Raw genomic sequence first — 24,735 nt, forward strand, 5'->3', positions numbered from 1 at the left:
GCTGAAGGCAGACGCTTAACGACTGAGCCACCCAGGCGGCCCTAAAAATAAGTTCTGAATTGAGGGAAAGGGATTGCTCTGAAGATAAAGATACTAATTGACTTAAAATCTTCTTTTAAGACTGTTGCAAGTACTTTGAAAGAAGAGGATTAAAACAAATTCCCTTAAATTTATTTAAATTATGATATTTAGTTAAATTTAGTTTAAATTATAATATTTAACTTCTCTTAATCTCTCTGAATCGGCCATTTGGAACCTGTATGCTGGCTGACTTCTGAAAACATGGCAAATTGAGCTAGCAGCTCATCGGTCCATATAAACATAGAGAAGGGCCAGATAAAATGAAGCCTGTTCCTAAGAGAAGATGTAAGTAGAGCCTGCCAGCCTAATGATGTGGGTCTTCAGAAACCATTTCTTTCGTTAGTGTTGTCCGTAGATCAATAGAGTGCTATCAATATCTTTACTTTCTTTCGTTAGTGTTGTCATATAACAAAATACCTCCTCCCCCTGGATCTGTTCACTAAAATGCCTGTAATCCTTCCTATAAAGAAAGAAGAAGAGAAGTAGGAAGGGAGGGGAGGGGAGAGGAGAGAGGAAGAAACCAGCCTGCTGTAAGTAGGAGCAGTCACGTATCTTACGTCTGTGTAGACATTTTTGTACTCGGATGAGGACATTTTTATGGATAGACTGTGGGAACTTCTCTTCTATATCAGATTGGGACCCTTTATGGAGAGTCTCTGTGCCAGAGTTAAAATTGTTGTAGTCTGTCACAGACTTCCCTTACTTCCTTAAATCCTAATCTGGAAAAGTACTTATTTATCCAAGGATATTTAGACCTTGAGTTCTGTAACTTTGAGATGATTATTATGGTGTATGTATGTATGTGTACACATATATGTATATAAATATATAGGGAAAGAATATGATCATCTCTATAAAAGTCTAGAATAGCATTTTTTATTTATTTTTTTGAGAGCTCTCCTATTTTATTTTTTAAATTTATTTTATTTAAATTCAGTTAATTAACATATAGTGTATTAGTTTGAGAGGTAGTAGAGTTCAGTGATTCATCAGTTGCATATAACACCCATTGCTCATTACATCATGTACCCTCCTTAATGCCCATCACCCCAGTACCCGAGCCCCCCAGCCCCCTCCCCTCTAGCAACCCTCATTTTGTTTCCTATGCTTAAGAGTCTCTTCTGGTTTTTCTCCCTCTCTGATTTCATCTTCTTTCATTTTTCCCTCCCTTCTTCTATGTTCCTCTGTTTTGTTTCTTAAATTCCATATATGACTGAAATCATATGGTAATTCTTTCTCTGATTGACTTACTTCACTTAGTATAATACCCTCTAGTTCCATCCGTGTCGTTAAAAATGGCAAGATTTCTTTTTATTTCTGATAGCTGGGTAGTATTCCACTGTATATAGATACCACTTCTTCTTTATCCATTCATCTGTCGATGGACATCTGGGCTCTTTCCACAGTTTGGCTATTGTGGACATTGCTGCTATAAACATTGGGGTGCAGGTGCCTCTCCTGATCACTACATTTGTATCTTTGGGGTAAATACCTAGTAGCACAATTGCTGGGTGGTAGGGTAGTTCTATTTTTAACTTCTTGAGGACCCTCCATACTGTTTTCCAGAGTGGCTGCACCAGCTTGCATTCCCACCAACAGTGTAGGAGGGTTCCCCTTTCTCCGTGTCCTTGCCAACATCTGTCATTTCCTGACTTGTTAATTTTAGCCATTCTGACTGCATTTTTAAAACATTTTTTATTGTGGTAAAATATACATAGCATGAAATTTGCCATTTTAACCATATTTAAGTGTACACTTTGGTGGCATTAATTGCATTCACAGTGTTGTACAACCATTACTATGATCTATTTCCAAATTTTTTTCATCACTCCAAACAGGGACTCTGCACATTAAGCAGCAGCTCCCCATTCCCTCCTCCTCCAGCGCTGGTATAACCTCTAACCTGCATTCTTTATCTCTGAATTTGACAATTCAAGATATGTTGTAAAAGAAGGGTCATGTGATATTTGTCATTTTGTGTCTGGCTTATTCACTTAGCGTAATGTTTTCAAGGTTGATCTGTATTTTAACATGTATCAGAACTTAAAAATTAATGCCTTTTTATAGCTAAATTAATATTCCATTGTATTTATATATCACATTTTGTTTCTCTGCCCAGCTCAGCTTGCTTCTGCCTTTTGGTTATTGTGAATAATGCTGCAGTGAACACTGGCATACATATCTCTGTTTGAGTTCCTAGAATGGCATTTTGCAAACTGAGAAATATATAAAAATATTAGTCATCTGTATTTCTAATGTTGATTAAAATTATTATTTCAGGGCACCTGGGTGGCTCAGAAATAACTGTGGGAGGGGCGCCTGGGTGGCTCAGTCGTTAAGCGACTGCCTTCGGCTCAGGTCATGATCCCGGAGTCCTGGGATCGAGTCCCGCATCGGGCTCCCTGCTCGGCAGGGAGTCTGCTTCTCCCTCTGACCCTCCCCTCTCTCATGTACTCTCTCTCTCTCTCTCATTCTCGCTCTCTCAAATAAATAAATAAATCTTTAAAAAAAATTATTTCAGTGTAACTTAAGTATACACAGCATAAAACTAAGACCTACTTATGCTTTTTTTTTTAGGGTTTTATTTTTAAGTAATCTCTATACCGAACATGAGACACAAACTCACAACCCTGAGATCAAGGGTCCCATGCTTTACTGACTGAGCCAGCCAGGCACCCCAGAAGTCGTGCTTATAGCGCTTGTAAAATCAAAACCAATTTTTCAATTAAGTAAAAATAAAAGTATAAAGTCAACATAACTAAAATGAACCATTTTCATCAAATTACATTTACTGAAAATAAATGGCTTTTGTTGATGTTGATAGTGTAAAAAAATTTTTTTTGGCACAATGGACCATTATATTTAGCCTTCATCATTAGTATGTTTCCTTAATAACAGTGAACTTCTTAAACCACTAAGCCATTATTTTGATGGGCAGTCTATTTGCTAGAGTATTCCAAAACATAAATCTGGAAAACAACAATTTAAAGAGAAGCTTTTTGTTACTGTAACAGTTGCATTAATGAACTGTTGGCAAGCAGGTGCCTATAAAGGCAGATCTACAGAATACATCCACTTGCTGTCAGATGCTGATCGCCACAGCCCAGATTTTAGTCACTTGGCTAATCCCACAGTTCTTTCTTTCTTTCTTTCTTTTTTTTTTTTTTAAAGATTTTATTTATTTATTTGACAGAGAGAGACAGCGAGAGAGGGAACACAAGCAGGGGGAGTGGGAGAGGGAGAGGCAGGCTTCCCGTGGAGCGGGGAGCCCGATGCGGGACTCGATCCCAGGACCCTGGGACCATGACCTGAGCCAAAGGCAGACGTTTAACGACTGAGCCACCCAGGCGCCCCTCCCACAGTTATTTCTATTGGAGCTTGCTTCAGTTGCTCACATCAAGACATTACTTGATCTTCCTTTATTGCAAATATCATTTATTTAGTCTCTCTCTGCTTATTATAAGACCATTTCCATGGAACCAGTACAGCACTCTAAAGTAGTATGTTGTTTTTATAATGTTAAATCAAAATCTTAGTTTGTTAAATTAGAACAAAGTCTTATTCTGTGAAAATGTCTTTTTTTTTTTTTTAAGATTTTATTTATTTATTTGAGAGAGAATGAGAGAGAGCGAGCACATGAGAGGGGGGAGGGTCAGAGGGAGAAGCAGACTCCCCGCCAAGCAGGGACCCCGATGCGGGACTCGATCCCGGGACTCCAGGATCATGACCTGAGCCGAAGGCAGTCGCTCAACCAACTGAGCCACCCAGGCGCCCCTGTGAAAAATGTCTTTTACTTACAAATTATACCACAAGAATTTAGTTTTTGCTAACTGTAAAAAAAGTTTAAATGAGCATAACAATGGGACACAAAATAATGGTTGTTATTTTAACATCTGCATATGTTTACCAGCACTTGAAAGATAAATTTTGTCTTTCCAAGGCATCACTTGGCAATATCTTAAATGTAAACATGAAAATTAGCTGGAACATTGAAAATCCCATGTGGTGCTGAATTATAAAATGGTCATCCAAAGATTTAGAATATTCTTTCGTTTTGTTTTGTTTTTAAAGTAAGTTCTACGCCCAACATGGGGCTCGAACTTACAACCCTGAGATCAGGAGTCACATGCTCTATCGACTGAGCCAGCCCAGGCACCCCTTGATTTAAACATTTTTAATGGTCACAGAATTTGGGTACCCCAAAGAATACACCAAAACATACCAAAGGCTAACACTCCCCTATTTTGATAAATACTGGTCCAAACATTAGTGCTTTATTGCATTGAATTCTAATGCTCTACTCACAAAGAGTTGATCTGTTTTGAAAATAGGGGCGCTTATGTTTTCCAAACTTCACATGAACTCTTTTTTTTTTTAAGATTTTATTGATTTATTGGGTGGAGGGGAGAGAGCATGAGAGGAGTAGGAGGCAGAGGGAGAAGCAGACTCCCCGCTGGGCAGGGAGCCCTACTCAGGGCTCGATCCCAGGAACCCCAGGATCATGACCCGAGCTGAAGGCAGATGCTTAACCGACTGAGCCACCCAGGTGTCCCTCACCTGAACTCTGTTTTAAGAACAAAGCTCATTTATTATTTCTTAATAAGAATAGAATTGCCATACTGATGAATAATTGTCTTGCTCAGTGAATGCATTTTCTTTTTACTTGGAAAACTAAACTATGGGAAGAAGGTTGTTTGATGAACGTAGAACCTCTGCACGCAGTAGGCACTCAGGGAGTGTGAAAGAAGTGTTTTGATAGCCCCCTTCAGCACCTGCCTCACTAAAAGAAGAACACTAGCAAAGAAGCTTTGATAAACGTCTCATCCAGTCAATGATAATTTTCCTTTCTCTTGATTCCATACTGACCCCATGCCAACCCTTAAACTTCTGTTTTTGTACTTAGTTATACGACCTTAAAAACAAATTTCACAGTGTTTTTAATGAAATCTTGATTCTTATCCTGTGACAAAAAATTTGTAACAAATAATACTAATTTACATTGAGCAGATTCCCAAAGGGGAGTCCACTTTAGAACCAAACCCTGTTCCATTTTTCCTTATTTGCTTACCTTCTGAATACCCTTTCTGGAATGGGGAATTATAAATCTCCTATTTATTTACTTATAATAACATGCTTTTCATTTAAAAACAAATTTTTTTTGCACCTAAATGATTTTGTATCTAATTGTATTTATAATTCCTGATTACCCATATTTTATCTCCACAAAAGTAACAAGTACATATGACTTAGTTAATTTAGAGATGCCCTTCTTATAGACATTAGCAGATATACACTGCAGTATCTCTGTTTTTTCATTTAAAAAATTAAGTTTCATGTTTTTTATGATGTCACTCTGCAAGAGAGTGTTCTGGTATTTAATACATTTCAAATATAAAGCATGGCTCCCCTACTTCCCAAATCACTAGTGAAGGGCAGGAACCCACCACTTTGCTGCATACAGTACAAGAGCAAGGATATATTTTCAATGATTAGATAAATAATATAAATGGGTATTACCTGAACCTGTTTCAGTAATAGTTAAGAAATCCTCCATTAATTTTGTCATGACTACTCATCCAACTGGTAGAAGTTCAGTTTTGAGTCTCCCGCAAGAGACACGATGCAGAAAAAACATATTCAACTATTAGGAAGAGGGCTTTTCTGTAAAGAGATACGGCCTCTCGCCTCGCCACCACCCTCCTCGCTTCCTGTCGTGCTGGCTTGCTAGGACGTACCTCTACTGCTTCACCTTCATCCCATTTCCTTTTTATTTTTTATTTTTTTTATTTCTTTTTAAAGATTTTATTTATTTGACAGAGAGAGATGCAGTGAGAGAGGGAGAACACAAGCAGGGGGGGTGGGAGAGGGAGAAGCAGGCTTCCCGCCGAGCAGGGAGCCCGATGCGGGGCTCGATCCCAGGACCCTGGGATCATGACCTGAGCCTAAGGCAGCCGCCTAACGACTGAGCCACCCAGGCGCCCCCCCCCCCCCGCCGCCATTTCCTTTTTAAATTGTCAGAAAGCTTCAATCAAAATTCTTAAACTTTTAAGAAGGCTGCTAAAGACAGTTCTATCAGTATCGCATACTTGTTGAGCACATATCTATCTTTGTAAATGTATGTAAAAGGAAACTGAATGGGAAACCTCTTTTATGAGACTTTTATAAATGTGAAATCTTACGTAACTTTGTATTTGATTTTCGTACAGGCAGAAATACTCAGTGTCCTCAGTCACAGAAACATCATCCAGTTTTACGGAGTAATTCTCGAACCTCCCAACTATGGGATCGTCACAGGTAGGCACGCATTATTTGATTTCTTTCTTTCCCCAATTACCTAGCTTTAGACTCCTTAATATGCTAAAATGCTTAATATTAGGTTCAGTCGTGAATTGTGTGCTACTTTCAGATGTCACTTTTGTTGCTATAAAGCATTAATAAAACTGATTATATCAATATAATTAAGAATGGTGTTTCCACTTCTACCCATGTTTAATTGTGCTAATTATATCTGCGTAAATGCTATTTAAATGCACTCGCAGCTGCAATACCAATATTTAAAGGTGTCGTTTAACTAAAATTTCATTTAATTAGCTGAAATGAGCGATGTTTTTTGTAACTCTGTGACCTTTTACAAATTAAGATTTCTTGAGCTGTTCATGTTGTAATTCTTTACAAGGTATTTTAATCCCATTAGAGCATTCTTTCTTCAAGGTCTCTGACGTGAGAACAGTATTTTTCAGGTTTGGTCATCTGGGTTGGTAATGACCTGGATCTAAATTATCACATTTGGAGCAGCTGTTTATAACTGATGGGAATACCCTTTCCAAAGAGGAGCACACAGAAAATTTTGCCGTATAAAAACAAAGAAAGACACATATTTTTAATACTTTGTACTCAAATTTATACAATCCAATGAGCAGCTTTAGGTTCATAATAAGTATAACGTTCAATTTTATAATAAATAACTTTGGTCAGGTTCTTTATCATGACAGTTCTTTGATTAAAACAAAACCAACAAGAAAACCTTAAAAGATTAACCCCGTCTTCTTCTGCTGTAGTGTTAACAACTTGGTTTGTCTTTACAGAGAATAACAACAAAACATCCTCAGTAAAGAGTTGTGGGTTAGGTACTCTTTATAAATGATCTCATCTAATACTTACAATGACCCCATGAGATAGGTAAAATAATTTCTATAAATAATTTTTATAAATAAGAAACTAAGACTCTAACTTAAGTACACTTCCCGAGGTCATCCAGCTGGTGGTAGACCACTAGTATACATTTCTCAGGTTGATCTTAATAGAAGCTCCTCTTCTTGTATGTGGGCTAGGTTCCAGAAGGCTGCGCACACTGGTTCTTACCCGCATAGGGACATGGTTGCTGTTATTTCCACCTTCGAGCAGCAAGCAGTTTAACATTGCTTTTACTCTGATAAACAGCGTTTTTACCTAAGTTCTTACATGGAGGGAATTTTATCCCCATTCAGCTATGTTTAGATCTATGCCTAAAACGGGGTAATGTCGCAGCTTTCAGTCTTGAATCTGTACATTTCCTATTAACCTGAACACCTAAGAGTGGGTTATATTGTTGGGGTGTAAACCACGTCTAATCTTTTAAGTCATATTTCTGATTTTTAGTTATATCCTGTCTCTGACCCAGTTACCATATTGCTCCGCCTTTCCCAGTCCATTGTATTTACTTTTTTACTAGTTGGGTTTACCTTAAAAATCTGAATCCAGTTTTCTTTTTTAAGATTTTATTTATTTATTAGAGAAAGAGCACAAGGCGGGGAGCGGCAGGCGGAGGGAGAAACAGACTTCCCCCTGGGCAGGGAGCCCGAAGAGGGGCTCAATCCCAGGACCCTGAGACCATGACCTGAGTCAAAGGCAGACTTTTAATGGACTGAGCCACCCAGGCACCCCTGAATCCAGTTTTCTGATCCTTGTTTGTGGCTTAAGTAATTCTTATCTAGCAGATGAAAATGTGGTGCTCCAAAGAGATTAGAAACTGGGCTTCTTGTCTTGTACCCTTGACCTAATTTGATGCTTTTGAGTGGAAGACTTTAGCTTTAATGAACTCAATAGACTAAGTTTTCTAGTTTCTTGAGGTGAGGATGAGGAATAGAAAAAGGACTTAAGTCATGGTGTGAATTCCTTTTTCCAAGAGTTTATTCTGAGTCCCAGGAGGATGCTAAACACATTCATTGCTAGCCAGCATTCTCAACCCGGGTCTTCTCATGCAAAAGAGGAAGAAAGTATCCAAGGAGTTGGATGAGTGAGTTTGATTTTACTTAGTTACTTTATGGACTAGCCAGTCCTCTGTTTCCTGCACCTCTCTAGCATTCCCTACCTATACCTACACCAAATCTTTGGTTATAATTGATTAGGTCTTTTTAGATCTATAACTGTTTCTCTGTAGAGCCAGGAATAAGCAACTGGTAACAGTAAACATTTCTTTAAAACCACACAAGTTTCACAACTGTCAGGTGATAGTAAATTATGTATTTATAGCTCCTTTATTGACCTGTGAGGTTGATTATTAAAGACACTTCTTAACCAAGTTTTGGTGTTTTAAAATGTATTAATTTGATAAGATTAGTTTTGTTTCTAGAGATACTAATTTTAATTATATGTTTACAAGTATCTACCAAAGAAATATCAGAGCTCTTCAAACCACCTCCTGCAGCTTAAAGATCAAGCTGTGTTCTGTGCATGGGTAGAAGCAGTCCATTTGCCAACTGAGCCTAGTTCGGGAGCTCAGGGGTTGGGGATGATAGCACTTCTGCCTCTTGAAATGAACACAAATACGTCTTAATATGGGGAGGTTAAGAGAGAAAAGAGAGACAAACAAGCACAGGGGCCTTGATCACTCAGCTTAGCTGCCCCCCGCTTTTGACCTCTGTCATCTTCCTCAGTTGTTGGGGTTCTGGGGGGGGGGGAACTTGAATGGCTTGAATCCATTCCACTTGAGTTTGTTCACAGGAAAGCTGGTGCAGTAAAGCAGCTGTTGGTACTCAGATGGAGGACTTGAAAGAATGATTTATCGGAGTGTCAGAATGGAATGTCACTGGTATGGGGACTGGGAGACGTGAGTCTTGTCATGATTCTGCCCAGGCTGCACAGATGGGTCTCTGACGATCAGCGTCTCAGTTTTCTTCTATGTGCGTGAAGGGTGGGAGTGTGTATGCGTGTGTGTGCAGGGTTGCACGCATGTGTGCCGAAACTTTTCATCACAGACTTAGAAAACCTGCTTATAGGGGGACCCAGGGAAGAGTCCAAGAGACAGCTGCCGCTTGATATCCCTCAGAGGGGAAGGAGGGGAAGTGAGCATCTTTCCCCTAGATCTACAAAGAAATGGAGTGACTACAACCTCAGACTCCAAAGTCAAAAGAAACAATACGATAATGGATCACATTTTCTTGGATCTTTGGAAACCTCTTAATTCTGTATTAGTCCCATTCTTTTATCTTTTTTTTTTTCTTTTCTTAACAAGTATTTATGCAAATCCTTGATGGCTGGGAGTGTAACAGTGAGATAACTCCTGGGAAGGAGGGTGGGATTGTGAGATACTGGGTCGTGTTGTTCTTCTGGAGCCAGTTTGGAGAGGAACGCTGCACAAAGTACCTAGAAGCAGGTTGGGTCCCGGGACTCCAGAGGAAGGTGGCTGAGGGTCTCAGAGGCCTGGGGAATTATATCTTTGTGCTCTAGGGCTGCTGTCACCTCTTAAATTTGTTACAGATTCTACATGACCTCTTACTACTACTCTAAGAGAGGATACTGGTTTTATATGATTCTTTGACAGGCCCAAATCCTCACTAAAACTCAACCGTGGAAAACATACTAATTTTTAAGTACCTGATCTCATTTCCTTGAACTCAGTCTTGATTTATTTCAGTCAGAGACCCATTTAATTTGCATGTTTTGATATTGTGCTGGTCTTTTCTTATTAGCCAATTAGAAATAAATGTCATGTCTTGTTAAAACCATTTCCAGACATTTACCTAAATTCGTTTGTACTATTAGTCCAAACTAAGCTTGCTTGGTAATATTTTATTATAAAGAGATTTTGTGATAATGGTATTTGTTTCAACGAGACTGACTATATGTTTACATTTTTCAAAGCCAGCTATGGTTGCCATAAAACTAAAAGGGAAAAATAAACTTAGAAATCAAAAGGAAATGTTTCTTTAATATGGTTCTTAATGACCCTTTTTTAAAGAATTAAAACAAATACTTTATACCAAAGTCCAATAAACTGTTCTAGGGAGAAGTGAAGTGGTTTGTAAAGCATATAATCATGTGTGTATAAGGTGGGTCCTCAATTTCCAAGGAGAAGACCAAAAAAATGAGAAGAATTATATACCTTTTTAAAATGGTTTATCTACCAACGTATTTACAGATCATGTTTTATATGAAATAATATAATAGTACTGCCTTTCTTGCACCCTCACATTCATGAAGCAATTTCATTTCATAATGTATCTTCTACATCCATGTTTTTTTCATTATCTGAATCCATTTTTAAATGATCTTAACATGGTTTTCAGAGTACATCTCTAATGGAAAAACACCGTGCTGTGTGTCTCCTCCGCTCCCAGTACTGTACTTCACTTTGCGCACTTCTGGTCACCAGATGTGCGGTAGTTTTCCCACACCAAGTGATTCTGTGATACCATCTGGGTATTCTACAGTTTAATTCTCTTCCTACATGATCTACCTGGAGATAGCATCAGATACCACAGGTTAGGGTTCAGTCCCACACGAGTGGCCCCCCCCCCCCCGCCAGATGCCAGTTTCAAGTTCAGGTTGTCACCTGCACTTTTGACTACTGGCTATAAATAGGAGGTTCCCACTATGCCCTCTTTGGATTTGACCAAATATTGGAGCAGCTCTCAGAACTCAGGAAAACAGCTTACTTACTAGATTAGTACTGGTTTGTTACAAAGGATATTAAGGGGTATCAGATGAAGAGATACATAGGGTGAAGTCCAGAAGGGTCCCGAGCACAGGGGTTTCTGTCCCTTTGGAGTTTGGGGTGAGCCCTCCCAGCATGTGGATGTGTTCTCCACCAATCTTGAAGCTCTCTGAACCCCAACCTTTTGGATTTTTATATGTTTCATTACATAGGATGGTTAATTAAGCACTGGTGGTTGGTGATTTTCAGCCTCCAGCCCTCTCCCCTCCCCAAAGGTGCATGTGTGTGTGTTGGCGGGGAGGGATTCTAATCACAGTTGCTTGTTCTCTTGGAGAATAGCTCCCATCCTTAGGGGCTTTTCAAAAGCCACTTCATTAACATAAACTCAGATGTGGTTGAAAGGGGCTTGTTATGAATAACAAGACATTCCTTTCACCTTGATGGCTCTGGAGCTCTTTGAGGAACCAAGGACAAAGACCAAATATTATAACAAAAGATGCTCCCATTACTCTTATTGCTTAGAAAATTCCACGGGTTTTAGGAACTTTTTTTCAGAAACAGGAAGAAGACAGATACATATTTTGTAATATAAATCACAGTATCACAAAATCATCTTCACTGTAGTCTAAGATGTTCAAAGTATGGTAGGTTTTGGATTTCTGTATGAGCTATGTCTGGATGTTCCTCTCAAGCTTCAAGTAGCCAATGGCATAACATTAGGATTGTTGGATATTTTAGTCCCACAGGGCATATTTGTAACCATAACTATTACTTTTTTTTTTTTTAAGATTTTATTTATTTGAGAGAGAGAGAGAGCACGCACGAGCAGGGGAAGAGGGAGAAGCAGGCTCCCTGCCAAGCAGGGAGTCTGATGCAGGGCTCATTCCCAGGACCTTGGGATCATAACCTGAGCCGAAGGCAGATGCTTAACCAACTGAGGCACCCAGGCGCCCCAATAACTGTATTACTTTTTAAGTGATCTTTAGAAGACTTGTTTTCAGTGATATCCCACAGTTGCAGTTGAGAGTCCATAGGTCCAGAAGTAATTATTCTGTCTGTGTTAAGTTTTGTTGCCTCTTTTTTGTGTTTCTCGCTCATACGGGTGACTTGATAAGCCTTTAAAATTTGCCTTTGATTAAGGTAATCTCAGGCTCAGATATTTTTCCCCAAATATGTTTTGCTGTACAAAATAAAGTAATTGAGAGAGCACCCTATGAGAGATTTTAGAAGTATCTTAATAAAAGGTGACTCTTTTCTGAGGAGTAATTTTTTTGGTGGTGGGGGTGAACATTACCTTATATTTGGCATTTACAGTAACTCTTAAAGGTGCTGAGAGAATCTTCTACTAAATGCTATTTTAGTAACCAAAAACTATTTGAATAGTGTATCACCAGGGATATTTTTATTTATAGACAGCAGCTTACTTGTCTAGATTATGTGGTAGTATAGACTTCTAATGCCTTCATTGTTACATTGGACCAAACTATTTCATAGTAAAACTTAAAGCTCTTCTTTGCCATTCCTTTGTTCATCTAATATTATCATTGTAATTTTATGCTATTTGGTGGCTATTAATAACTTTGAGGTAAAAATAAAAATTACACACACACACACAAAAACAGTGAATCAAACAACAGAGACTCTCATCAAGCCAATCGAATTTTTTTTAAAAAAAATAGGACCCCATGGAAATTCTGGGGTGGAAAAGGACAATAATTAAAATGAAAAATTCTCTAGACTGACTTAACAGCAGATTTGAGATAGCAAAGAAAAAAAAAGATCAGTGAACTTAAAACTGGGCCAATAGCAATTATCCAGTCTGAAAAAGAGAAAAAATTTGAGTGAGGATGAACAGAACCTCAGAGATCAATGGACAACATCAAGTGTACCGATTAATGTATAGTAGCAGAGAGAGAAGAGGAGTAGAAAAATATAAAAATAGAAAATGGAAAAAATAGAAAAGTATTTGAAGAAATAATGGCCAAAAAAACTTCCTGAATTTGATAAAATGCATTCATCTACATACTGGAGAAGCTCAATGAACTCTAAGTAGGATAGGTGCAAAAGAATCCACCCCTAGACACATCCTAGTCAAACTGTGTTGTTAAAGACAAAGTGAAAATCTTGGAAGTAGCAAATAAAAACAACTTCTTACCTATAAAGGAACAACAATATGATTAATGGGTAACTTCTTATCTACAACAATAAAGGCCAAAAGCAGTAGGCATTTAAAATGCTGAAAGAAAAAATTATACCAGCAAAAATTATCTTTTAAAAATGAAAAAAAAGCAAAGATGTGCTTGGATAAAAGATGAGAAAATTTGTTGCTATTAGTTCTGCCTTACAAGAAATACTAAGGGCAGTCAATTCTTCAGGCAGAAAGAAAATGACAGTAGATAGTAATTCAAGGAAAAATAAAGGGAACTGGAAATGATAAATATGTAGGTTAATATAAAAGACTCCATGGATATATTTGTTCTTATTTCTTCTCTTAACATCCTTAAAAACATAAGATTGTATAAAGCAATAATTAGAACACTGTTTTGCTTACTTAAAAAATGTAGATGGGGTGCCTGGGTGGCTCAGTTGGTTAAGTGTCCTCCTCTTGGTTTCGGCTCAGGTCATAATCTCAGGGTCGTGAGATTGGGCCCTGCGTTGGGCTCTGCAGTCAGTATGGAGTCTGCTTGTCCCTCTCCCTCTGCTCCTCCCCCTACTCTCTCTCTCTCTTTCTCTCAAATAAATAAATTTTTTAAAAATGTAGATGTATTTTACAGTAATAGCATAAAAATGAGGGAATGGAGCTGTATCAGAGAAACGTTTCTGTATTTTACTAGAATTAAGTTAGTGTTAAGCTAAAGTAGATTATACTAAATTAAGATGCATTTTATATTCCCTTTAGCCACCACTAAGAAAGTCCACTCAAAAAATACAGAAAAAAATCAACTGAGGAATTAAAGTGATAAATAAAAAATATCAGCACAGAAGGCAGTAAAGGAGGAACAGATGACTGAGAAGGACAGGAGACATGTAAAAACAATATGGCAAAATCAAATCCAAGCATATCAATAATTACATTAAATGTGAATGGTGTAAACATCCCAGTTAAAAGACAGAGATTGTCCAGAATGGACAAAAAAAAAACAAGCTCCAACTATATGCTGTCTACAAGAGACACACTTTAGATTCAAAGACACAGACAGGTTGAAAGTAAGTGGATGGAAAAAGACATACTATGGAAACAATAACAATGAGAGAATGGGAGTAACTGTATTAATTTCAGACAAAATAGACTTAAAAAATATTAGAAATGAACAAGGTAATTTCATAAATGATAAAAGGATCAGTACCTTAGGAGGATATAGCAATTGTAAAGGTATACATACCTAACAGCAGGTCCCCAAAGGACATAAAACAAAAACTGACAGAATTTAAAGGATAAATAGGCAATTCAACAATACTTGATTTCAGCCCAACAAACAATACATATTCTTTTCAAGTACACATCCAGCATTCTCCAGAATATAGCATAAGTTAGGCTATGAAATAAATCTTTTTTTTTTAATTCTTTTTTTTTTTAAGATTTTATTTATTTATTTGACAGACAGAGATACAGCCAGAGAGGGAACACAAGCAGGGGGAGTGGGAGAGGGAGAAGCCGGCTTCCCGTGGAGCAGGGAGCCCAATGCAGGGCTCGATCCCAGGACCCCGGGATCATGACCTGAGCCGAAGGCAGACATTTAACGACTGAGCCACCCAGGCACCTCTTTGAAATAAATCTTGATATAAATCTTGACACATCTGAAAGGATTGGAATACTGCAATACTGTTCTCTAACTACAATAAAATTAAGTTAAAAATCAACACCAGAAAGAAATCTGAAAAATCCCTCCAAATATTTTGAAATTAAACAACACACTTCTAAATACTCCGTGAGTCAAAGAAGAAATCACAATAGACTTTAAAATATTTTGGACAGAAAAAATAATGAAAAATGCAACATAACAATATTATAGGAGGCAGGTAAAGTAATACTTAAAGGGAAATTTATAACTTTAAACATCTGTGTCACAAAAAGAAAGGTCTGACATTGATCATCCAAGCTTCAACCTTAAGAAACTACAAAAAAGAACCATATAAACCCAGAGCAAGCCAAAGAAAGGAAATAATAAAGATGAAAGCAGAACATGATAAAATAGAAAACAGAAAAATAATAGAGAAAAATCAGTGAAACTAAAAATTTGGTCTTTGAAAAGATCATTAAAACTGACAAACCTTTAGCTAGATTGACCAAGAGAAAAGAGAGAAGATACATATTAGCAAACTCAGAAATGAAGGAGAGGACAGCACTATGGCCTCTACAGATTTAAAGGGATTATAAGGGAATGGTGTCATCAATTTTATGCCACCAAATTAGGCAATTTAGATGCAATAAACATTCCTATAAAGATACAAATTATCAAAACTGACTCAAGAAGAAACAGAAAATCTGAACAGACCTATAATAAAGAAATTTGAATTAATAATGTAAAATATTTCCATAATGAAAAGCCTGGACCCAGATGATTGCACTGGTGAATTCTATCAAATGTTTATGGGAAAAAACACCATCAATCCTTCCCATATTCTCTCAGAAAATAAAGGAGGAAAGAACACTTACTAACTCATTCTATAAGGCCAGTATTATCCCAATACCGAAGCCAGACAAAAACATATTAAGAAAAGAAAACTATAGACCAATATCCCTCATGAACATAGACGTAAAAATTCTTAACTACATACAGAAGGTTCCCAAACTACAGTGGTTCAACTTACAGTTTTTTGACATTATGTTGGTGCGAAAGCAATGTGCATTCAGTTGAAACCGTACTTCAGGACTTGAGATACTGAGGTTTGATCTTTCCTGGGGCTGATAATATGTGGTACCGTGTTCTCCTGTGATGCTGGTCGGCGGCGGCAAGAGCCACAGCTCCCGGTCAGCCACATGATCCCAAGAGTAAGCAACTGACATACTTACCATCGTTCTTTCCCTGTACAGTCATCCTATTTTTCACTTTCAGTACAGTATTCAGTAAATTACACGAGGTATTCAACACTTCCTTATAAAACAGGTTTTGCATTAGACAATTTTGCCCAACTATGGGCTAATCTAAGTGTTCTGAGCGCTTAGTTTAAAATAGGCTAGGCTGGGGCGCCTGGGTGGCTCAGTCGTTGAGCGTCTGCCTTGAGCTCAGGTCATGATCCCAGAGTCCTGGGATAGAGCCCCACATCGGGCTCCCTGCTGAGCGGGGAGCCCTCTTCTCCCTCTCCCTCTCTCCCCCTGCTTGTGTTCCTGCTCTCGCTATCTCTCTGTCAAATAAATGAATAAAATCTTCAAAAAAATAAAATAAAATAAAATAGGCTAGGCTAAGCTATGATGTTTGGTAGGTTAGGTGTACTAAATGCGTTTACTATTTTTTTAAGATTTTATTTATTTGAGGGGGGGCAGAAGGAGAGAGATAATCCTCAGACTCCCCACTGAGCACAAAGCCCAGTGCGGGGCTCGATCCCACAACCCTGAGACCACGACCTGAGCTGAAACGAAGAATCGGATGTCCAACCAACTATACCACCCAGGTGCCCCTAAATGCATTTTTCAACTTAACTGTGTCTTCAACTTATGATGGGCTTATTGATATGTAACCCCATTGTAAGTCGAGGAAGAGCTGTATTAGCAAACTGAATCCGGCCACCTGTAAAAAGGATTATATACCATTACCAAATGGAATTTATCCCAAAAACGCAAGGTTGGTTTAACATCTAAAATCAGTTAACGTAAGGCACTAAAATTGATAATAGAATAAAAAGACAAAGCTTTTTGGCATAGTACAACACCCATTTATCATTAGAAATCTCAACAGAGTAGGAACAGAAGGGAATTTTCTCAGCCTGATAAATAGCATCTAAACCCACAGCTAATGTCACACTTAATGGTGAAATTGAATGTTCTTCCCCTAAGACTGGGGACAAGGCAGTGAGGTTCTGCTCTTGCCACATCTATTCAACATTATACTTATACTGAAGGTTCTAAGCCAGTACAATTAGACAAGAAAAATAAAAGGAGACCATACTGGAAAGGAAGAAATAAAACTGTCTTACATGACATGATCCTGTATGTAGAAAATCCCAAGGAATCCACAAATTAATTAATTAAGAAACAGTTCCATTCAGGGCATGTGGCTGGCTCAGTCAGTAGGGCATGTGACCCTTGATCTTGGGGTTGTGAGTTCGAGCCCCATGGTGGATGTAGTGGTTACTTAAAAATAAAATCTTAAAAAAATACAATTTCATTCACAGTAGTATCAAAAAGAATAAAATAGTTCAGTATAAATTTAATAAAGTGTAAGACTTTTTATCATGAAAAGTATAAAACATTGCTGAGAGAAACTATAGATCTAAACAATATGAAGAACATTACATGTTCATGGTTTGGAAGACTCGTTATTGTCAAGATGGCAATTCTCCCCAAATTCAAAATAATTCCTATCTAAATCCCAGCAGGTTTTTTAAAATAAGAAACTACAAGGTGATTCTAAAATTCACAAAGAAATGCAAAAGACCTAGAATTTTAAAAGAACTAAGGTTGAAGACTTAGACTACCTCATTTCAATACTTACTATAAATCTGTGGTAGTCAGTGATACTAGGATACGTGCAACATCGGCCCAAGGACAGGCATGTGGCCAGTGGAACAAAATTAAGAATTTAGGGGAAAAACTCTTAACACTGATTGATAATTGATTTTCAACAAAGGTGCCAAGACAATTCAATGGGTAAAAGATAGTATTTTCTTTCTTTTTTTTTTTAACTTAAAAAAAAATTTATTTTATTTATTTATTTGTTAGAGAGCACAAGCAGGGGGAGTGGCAGGCAGAGGGAGAAGCAGGCTTCCTGCTGAGGCAAGGAACCTGATGTGGGGCTTGATCCCAGGATTCTGGGATCATGACCTGAGCCAAAGGCAGATGCATAACTGACCGAGCCACCTAGGCATCCCAAAAGATAGTATTTTCAACAAATTGTGCTGGGACAATTAGAAATCCACATGTAAAAAAATGGTATTAAATCCTAAACCATGGGGCGCCTGGGTGGCTCAGTCGGTTGAGCATCTGCCTTCAGCTCAGGTCATGATCACAGGGTCCTGGGATCAAGCCCCACGTCCTGCTCGGCGGAAAGCCTGCTTCTCCCTCTCCCACTCCCCCTGCTTGTGTTCCCTCTCTCTCGCTGTGTCTCTCTCTGTCAAATAAATAAATAAAATCTTTAAATCCTAAACCACACACAAAAAATAAGTCCTAGACCCGACATGGGTCATAGACCTAAGTGTTAAGAGCTAAAACTGTAGAACTCTCAGAAGAAAAATAGGAGAAAATCTTTTTACCTTTGAGTTAGGCAGAATTCTTAGATACGACACCAAAAACAATCTATAAAAGAGAAAATGATGAATTTGACTTCATCGAAATTAAGAATTTCTGGTCTTTGAAAGGTGCTGTTAAGAGCATAAAAAGACAAGTTCCAGACTGGGAGAAAATGCTTACAAATCATAAATCTGATAAAGGACCTGCTTCCAGAATAAACAAGGAACTCCTAAAATTCATGTTAACAAAACAACCAAATTTTAAAGCGGGCAAACTATTGGAATAAACATTTTGCCTAAGAATGTATTCTCGGGGCTCCTGGGCACGTGAAAAGATGTTGAACTTTATTAGTCATTAGGAAAGTGCAGTTAACAATATGAGATACCACTGGAATTATACTCACTAAAAGGGCTGTGATTAAGAACGTGGACAGTACCAGGTGTTGGCAAGGATGTGAAGAAACTGAAGCCCTCGTAGAGTGCTAGTGGGAGTATAAAATGGTATAGCCTCTTTGGAAAGCAGTTTGACAGTTTCTTAGAAAGTTAAACCGAAACTCCCTATATGTCCCAGCAGTTCTACGTCTAGGAATCTACCCAAGAGAAATGAAAACATTATTTCCATACAAAGGAATGTACACAGTGTTCATAGGACATTATTCCTAATAGCCAAAAATCAGGAACAGCCCAAATGTCTGTTGCCTGGTGAATGAATAAAATAACTGTGGTAAATCCTCACAACGGACTGTTACTGAGCAATAGAAAGGATTGAAGTTCTGATACATGCTACGGCATGAATGAAGCTTGGAATCATCTTGTGAAGGAAAAGAAGTCAGACACAAAAGGCCACACACTGTATGATTCCATGTATATGAAATATCCAGAAAAGGTACATTTGTAGAGCCAGAAATGAGACTGCGGGGCTGGGGTTGAGAGTGGGGCTTAGCTGCAAATAGGCACAAGGGAACTGTTCGGAGTGCTGGAAAGGTTCTAAAATTGGATTGTGGCGGTGGTGGCCCAGCTCTCTCAATTTACTGAAAATCACCCAATTGTACACTGATAGTAGGTGAATTTTATGGTATGTAATTTATATCTCAAAACAATTTTTTTAAAAAGATTTTATTTATTTATTTGACAGCGAGAGCAGGAACACAAGCAGGGGGAGAGGGAGAGGGAGAAACAGACTTCCCGTGGAGCAAGGAGCCCGATGTGGGGTTCGATCCCAGAACCCTGGAATCATGACCTGAGCCGAAGGCAGTTGCTCTCAAAGCCATTTTTAAAGGAATTTTCTCACTCTCTTGTGGTTTTTATGTGTGTGTGCGTTAAGTTTTGAGAGCTCTTCTAAATCCTGATGCAACAAGGATTGATTTGTTTACCTTGTCACATAAATGCTCTGCTTATATATTTTAATTTCCTCTGTCTCATTAGAATGATAGTTTTTAAAGAAATACCTGTATACATGTCTGCCTTTGTTTCAGATGCATTCTTCCAACACCTCCCTGTGTTTCTCAGTTCCATCCAGAAGGCTCTTGAGTTCATCCTGAGTTGAAGTTTTACCATTCATTCTGTCAGTGGTCTTGTCCTTAACAAATTTCTTTTCAGGAGGATAATGACTTTTAGAAACCACAGCATGGAACAGTTTTTATGTGCTTTTAATGTCCTTTGGTAAATTCTTTAACACATTTTCCTGATGAGAATTAAAGTCTTATTTTTTATTGTTTTTTGTTTTTTCATTTGGGTAGAGTTGATATATATTAGTTTCAGGTGTACACGGTCTTATTTCTGAAATGCCCCTTGGTTTTAATTGTATGCTTATCTTTTTCTTTGAAACTAGAATATGCTTCTCTGGGATCACTCTATGATTACATTAACAGTAACAGAAGTGAAGAGATGGACATGGATCACATTATGACCTGGGCCACTGATGTAGCCAAAGGTAATAAAGCTTCCTGTATTCTTACAGAATTGGTGGGGCATGTTTTCCCTTCGTGACATGGTGACTTAAGGTTGAAGATTTGTTACTCTTTTTTAGACTGTAACTAGCAAGAATTCTGCAACTTTCTGTACAGATTATTTTATTTTATTTTATTCCAGTATAGTTATATAACTGTTACATTTGCTTCAGGTGTACAGTATAGCCCCCCTTAATCCCCTTCCCCCTTTTTCCCCCCCCCCCCCCCCCCCCCCCCCCAACCTCTCCTCTGGTAAACATCTGTTCTCTATAGTTAAGAGTCTTTTCTTGGTTTGTCTCTCTCTCATTCTCTCTCTCTCTTTTTTGGGGGGGTGGGGGGGTTTATAGATATTTTAAGTCACTGCCTATCCACTCCTGCATTCCTTTTCTTTCTTCACTTTCTTTTTTTTTTTAAAGATTTTATTTATTTATTTATTTGAGAGAGAGAGAGAAACATCATGAGAGGGGAGAGGGTCAGAGGGAGAAGCAGGCTCCGCGCTGAGCCAGGAGCTCGATGTGGGACTCGATCCCAGGATTCCGGGATCATGACCTGAGCTGAAGGCAGTCGCATAACCAACTGAGCCACCCAGGCGCCCTCTCTTCACTTTATTTCTTTCCCTAAAACTAAGTTCTAACAAAATCAGTGATTTTCACGGAAATCAGTAAAAACAATAAAAAATAAGACTTTAGATTCTCATTTGATTCCAGAAATCAAAGAATGAATAATTCATTTCAAAGCCATTTTTGCCACATTTTGTGACATTGTAATTGACCAGCCTCCTTGACACATTAAATGGAAAGCTCATAATTCTGTTGTTCCTCAAGTCTCCACTTAGACTCAGTACCCAGCAAAAGTGATTTATTGTAGGATTAGTCCTACTCAATTTGTGTACATAATAATATGGTAAAAACCGTAACCACTTTGAAAAAAAAGTTTTATTTGCCCTGCCATGTGAAAGCAATTCAGATTTTATTTTCTATTTAATGTAAACTTGGAAATCACCCTGGAAATGAAATATTTTTAATACACAGAACCCCTAAACAAGGTGCCCACTTCTTTTTCCCTCATAAATTCTGGCATAGACTAATGCTTTCTAAGGCAATTTAAATTCCATTTATTTTTATCTTTTTTTTCCCATTTTCCTAACTGAAGGTTTCTGAGTTTTATTTATAACTGTCAAAGTTGCTTTGGAAACAGCTTAATCTAAATAATGAACACTGTTAGTTACATTTGTATTCTAGCAACCCCTAGAAAGCAAGTTGTCCAGATTTTACCAGGGCAATTCACTCCTTTGCATTTTGCTCCTCCAGTCTCTACAAGCATCTCTTTACAGATCAAGTCAAAGGATATTTAGCGCTCAGTAAGGAGAGCAACTCATACTTGGCTTTCACTGGGAAGTCATACAGTGATTTCCAAAAGTAACAGTCTTTCCTTTGGGGAATTTTCTTGTCAGTTTTAAGTTTCATCAACACCTGCCAAATTCTTCAAATAGGGAAAGTGAAAAAAAATTTTTTTTTAAATTTCATGCAAAATGCTGCTGCTGAACGATACTTCATTACCTTATAAGAATAATAAGCTCTATGTTTAGGATGGTGTACTTAAGGCTTTGGCTGTGTTAATTAACTTAATTGTGTATTCATGATCAAGCATTTCAAATCAGACTTAAAATTCTCGCATTCTTCAAGACATTTTCGTGTAACATCATAGTCAAGTCTGTAGTATGCAGGAACCACCTGTTTGTAAGCCGGGAGCCGCGAGAAGCATTGTGGAAGTACACTTCCATAAATGTAAATATATATCCCAGCAGTCTTCGACTGAACGCACTTCACCTCACAGACATTTGCATTTAGGGTGCTTAGCCAATTACACCCATGTTATTAGTTAATGGCACTTAGGATAGATAGACAGCAAACAAATCAACTGACATCAGTCACTCTGCTTCCTGCTGTGCACACGCTCCGGAAGCTTCCTTGGGACCCCCGTTCCCCGGGCCTGGGCTGGGCCTGTAAACCTTGTCCCTCCCCACCCTTCCCCAGCGCAGTCCCTGTCTGAGGGGCAAGTCCCTTGGCTGCAGATCAGCTCAGTTATTCCTGGGCTTTCTCAAGCCCGCTGGCACTCTATCAGAAGGACAAAGAAGAGAAAGAACAGGGCTAATGAAGTAGCAGACTGGAACTCCAGGTAAATAGGGGAGGGGGCAGTGAGAGAGGGCAGGGGACCGTGTGCCAAACTGCAGCGCTATAAAATCACCTTCTTGTGGCTGCGGAGAGGCAATAAAAATAAGGCAGAATTATGGATGGCTCCACAAAAACAAGTTAAACAAGGTGAGAGGCAGGTTCGAATGTGTTTGGCCCCAGGTGAGAAGAGTGAGGCAGAGAAGAAACTTACTTATTTATAGTCACGAGTAACACTATTTAAAATGGCCTATAAAAGGAAGAAGAAATCAGTGCTTTCAGAATGAGTTCAACTCTCTCTGGCAGAGCTGTGCACAGAACTCGGAGATGAAGTAGGAAGCCTTGATTTTTGTTGATTCTGTGTCCCATTCAGCTCTGCACCTTTCAGTCTGACCGTGATGGAAGACACTGGAGCAACAAGATGTTGAGAAATCAAAGAGTGAATAATTCATTTCAAATAAGAGTTGATTCATGCATTTTGAAGTAGGCATTGCTTAACATCACTGCCGAGAGAATACCTCCTCAAAGCCAAAAAAAAAAGAAAAAGGAAAAAAAAAAGCCCTTCTCCTTTCTGGGTAGAAAAGGATGTGGAGGGCGGACCAGCAGGTACATCTAAAAGTCTTGTGAGTCCCTCCCCAGTGTGTAAGCAGAACAGTTCAAGCAGGTGCACCGGGATCCAGTCTCAGAAGGGTCCTCGCTGATTCCCCGTCTCTCCCGAATGACACCAGTCAAATTTTTTAATTTAGGAACCCCGAATCTTAAAACTGATGATGGTGGGGGTTTTTTTAGCCTTCTTCATTGTTTGCAATAAAAATAAGGCAGAATTATGGATGGCTCCACAAAAACAAGTTAAACAGACTTTTCTATGATTGTGATTACTACGGTGTTTATGCACACTAAATATAAAAGCATACTATACATTATACCCAAATAACTTAGTTTTTTTTTTTCTCATAGTATCTGCCATAAGGAAGAAAATGCCTCTATTTAAAGCTTTAGTCCCTGAGTGTTGTTTTTGGAATTCTTTACTTGTCAGCCAGTGTAGACCCTATCTAGCCCTTCCTCTAATGGTAATTAAACAGATTCTACCTGACTTTAGTTCTTAAGCAAGAAAGAGGTAACTATGAAATTCAGTCCTAGAAGTTATTAAAAGTTATCCAGGTTGTAGCTATTGAATCTTCAGTGTGTAGTATGTAGAACTTTGTGTTAGAAGAATGCTCTCCTGTATTCTAGCTATATCTTGTTTAAGATCGCTAAAATTACTGATACTTTTGTAAATGGGACTCTTTCCCATCATGTCTTTGTATCTCAGGAGTTTAAATTTTTTAATTTTCTTTGTTCTTACAGGACCTTCAATATCTAAGAATCAGAATGGTAGAAAAAGAATAGATTATTTTTAAAAATTAGCCTTTATAAAATTGAAATTTTCTGTATGCTCAGAAAAAGAACCAAAGCCTACTTATTACATGTAATGGATAGTTCATTAACAGAAGGAGCTTGTTTGGTTGTGGCAGTGGGGAAGCTGTTTCTTCCATTATTTAGAAAAGACAACTTGAGAAGTAAAGGGAAAGGAAATAGTATATTTCAATAGAAAATGTTCCTTTGCTTTATCCTGCGGGGTATACAATACATAAATACAGAAAAAGAGTCAAATACTACTAAGAGGATCACTATGAAATATGTCTTTTAAAGTATAATTTTAAAATATAATATTTTATTCAAAATAATAAAACTATATATACATTCAATTTACTGAAGTAACTTGATACACATTCTCAATTTGTTGGAGAGAATTTTGGAGTGCATTTAAATATAGATTATCCCAAAGATTCATCCTTGTAAAGAGAATATTTTGTAACTACTGTAAATTTTTCTGAGGATCATAAAGCCCTTTACCAACCACAACTTATGAATCCAACCAGTTCCCTCCCCGCTCCACCTCTCCCAAGGTCTTACTGGAATGAGTACTGAGAAAATAAACCAGGCTGCAACTGGGTAGCTGCAGACATCCAAATGAAAGCTGAAAACCTTGGTCGGAGCTTTGGCGGATCTAGAGCGCAACTGGTAGTGGAATACCTTAGTCATTGGAGCACTTCTTTCAGTTGTAACTGTGCTGTTTTTGTGCAGACTCCAGAAAAGGTGTCCTTATTAAGTATTGTAATAACTTTACCCACAATCAAATTCTAACTTCTAAGAGATTAAAGCACATGAATTTTCCTTAGCATATAAATTT

General features: G+C 38.1%; 1 protein-coding gene across 2 annotated transcripts in view; it reads left to right on the forward strand.

Annotated features, from left to right (window-relative positions):
- MAP3K20 (mitogen-activated protein kinase kinase kinase 20) overlaps window positions 1–24,735 on the forward strand; it is a 189,565-nt gene that overhangs the window by 85,526 nt on the left and 79,304 nt on the right. For both annotated transcript variants that reach the window (XM_044913679.1, XM_021703307.2), the window contains exons 3-4: window positions 6,288–6,375; window positions 20,214–20,315. In XM_044913679.1, coding sequence (XP_044769614.1) covers window positions 6,288–6,375; window positions 20,214–20,315 — 190 coding nt within the window. The remainder of the gene's footprint in view (window positions 1–6,287; window positions 6,376–20,213; window positions 20,316–24,735) is intronic.

Source organism: Neomonachus schauinslandi, chromosome 3 (genome assembly GCF_002201575.2).
Source record: "Neomonachus schauinslandi chromosome 3, ASM220157v2, whole genome shotgun sequence".
Taxonomy (NCBI): domain Eukaryota; kingdom Metazoa; phylum Chordata; class Mammalia; order Carnivora; family Phocidae; genus Neomonachus; species Neomonachus schauinslandi.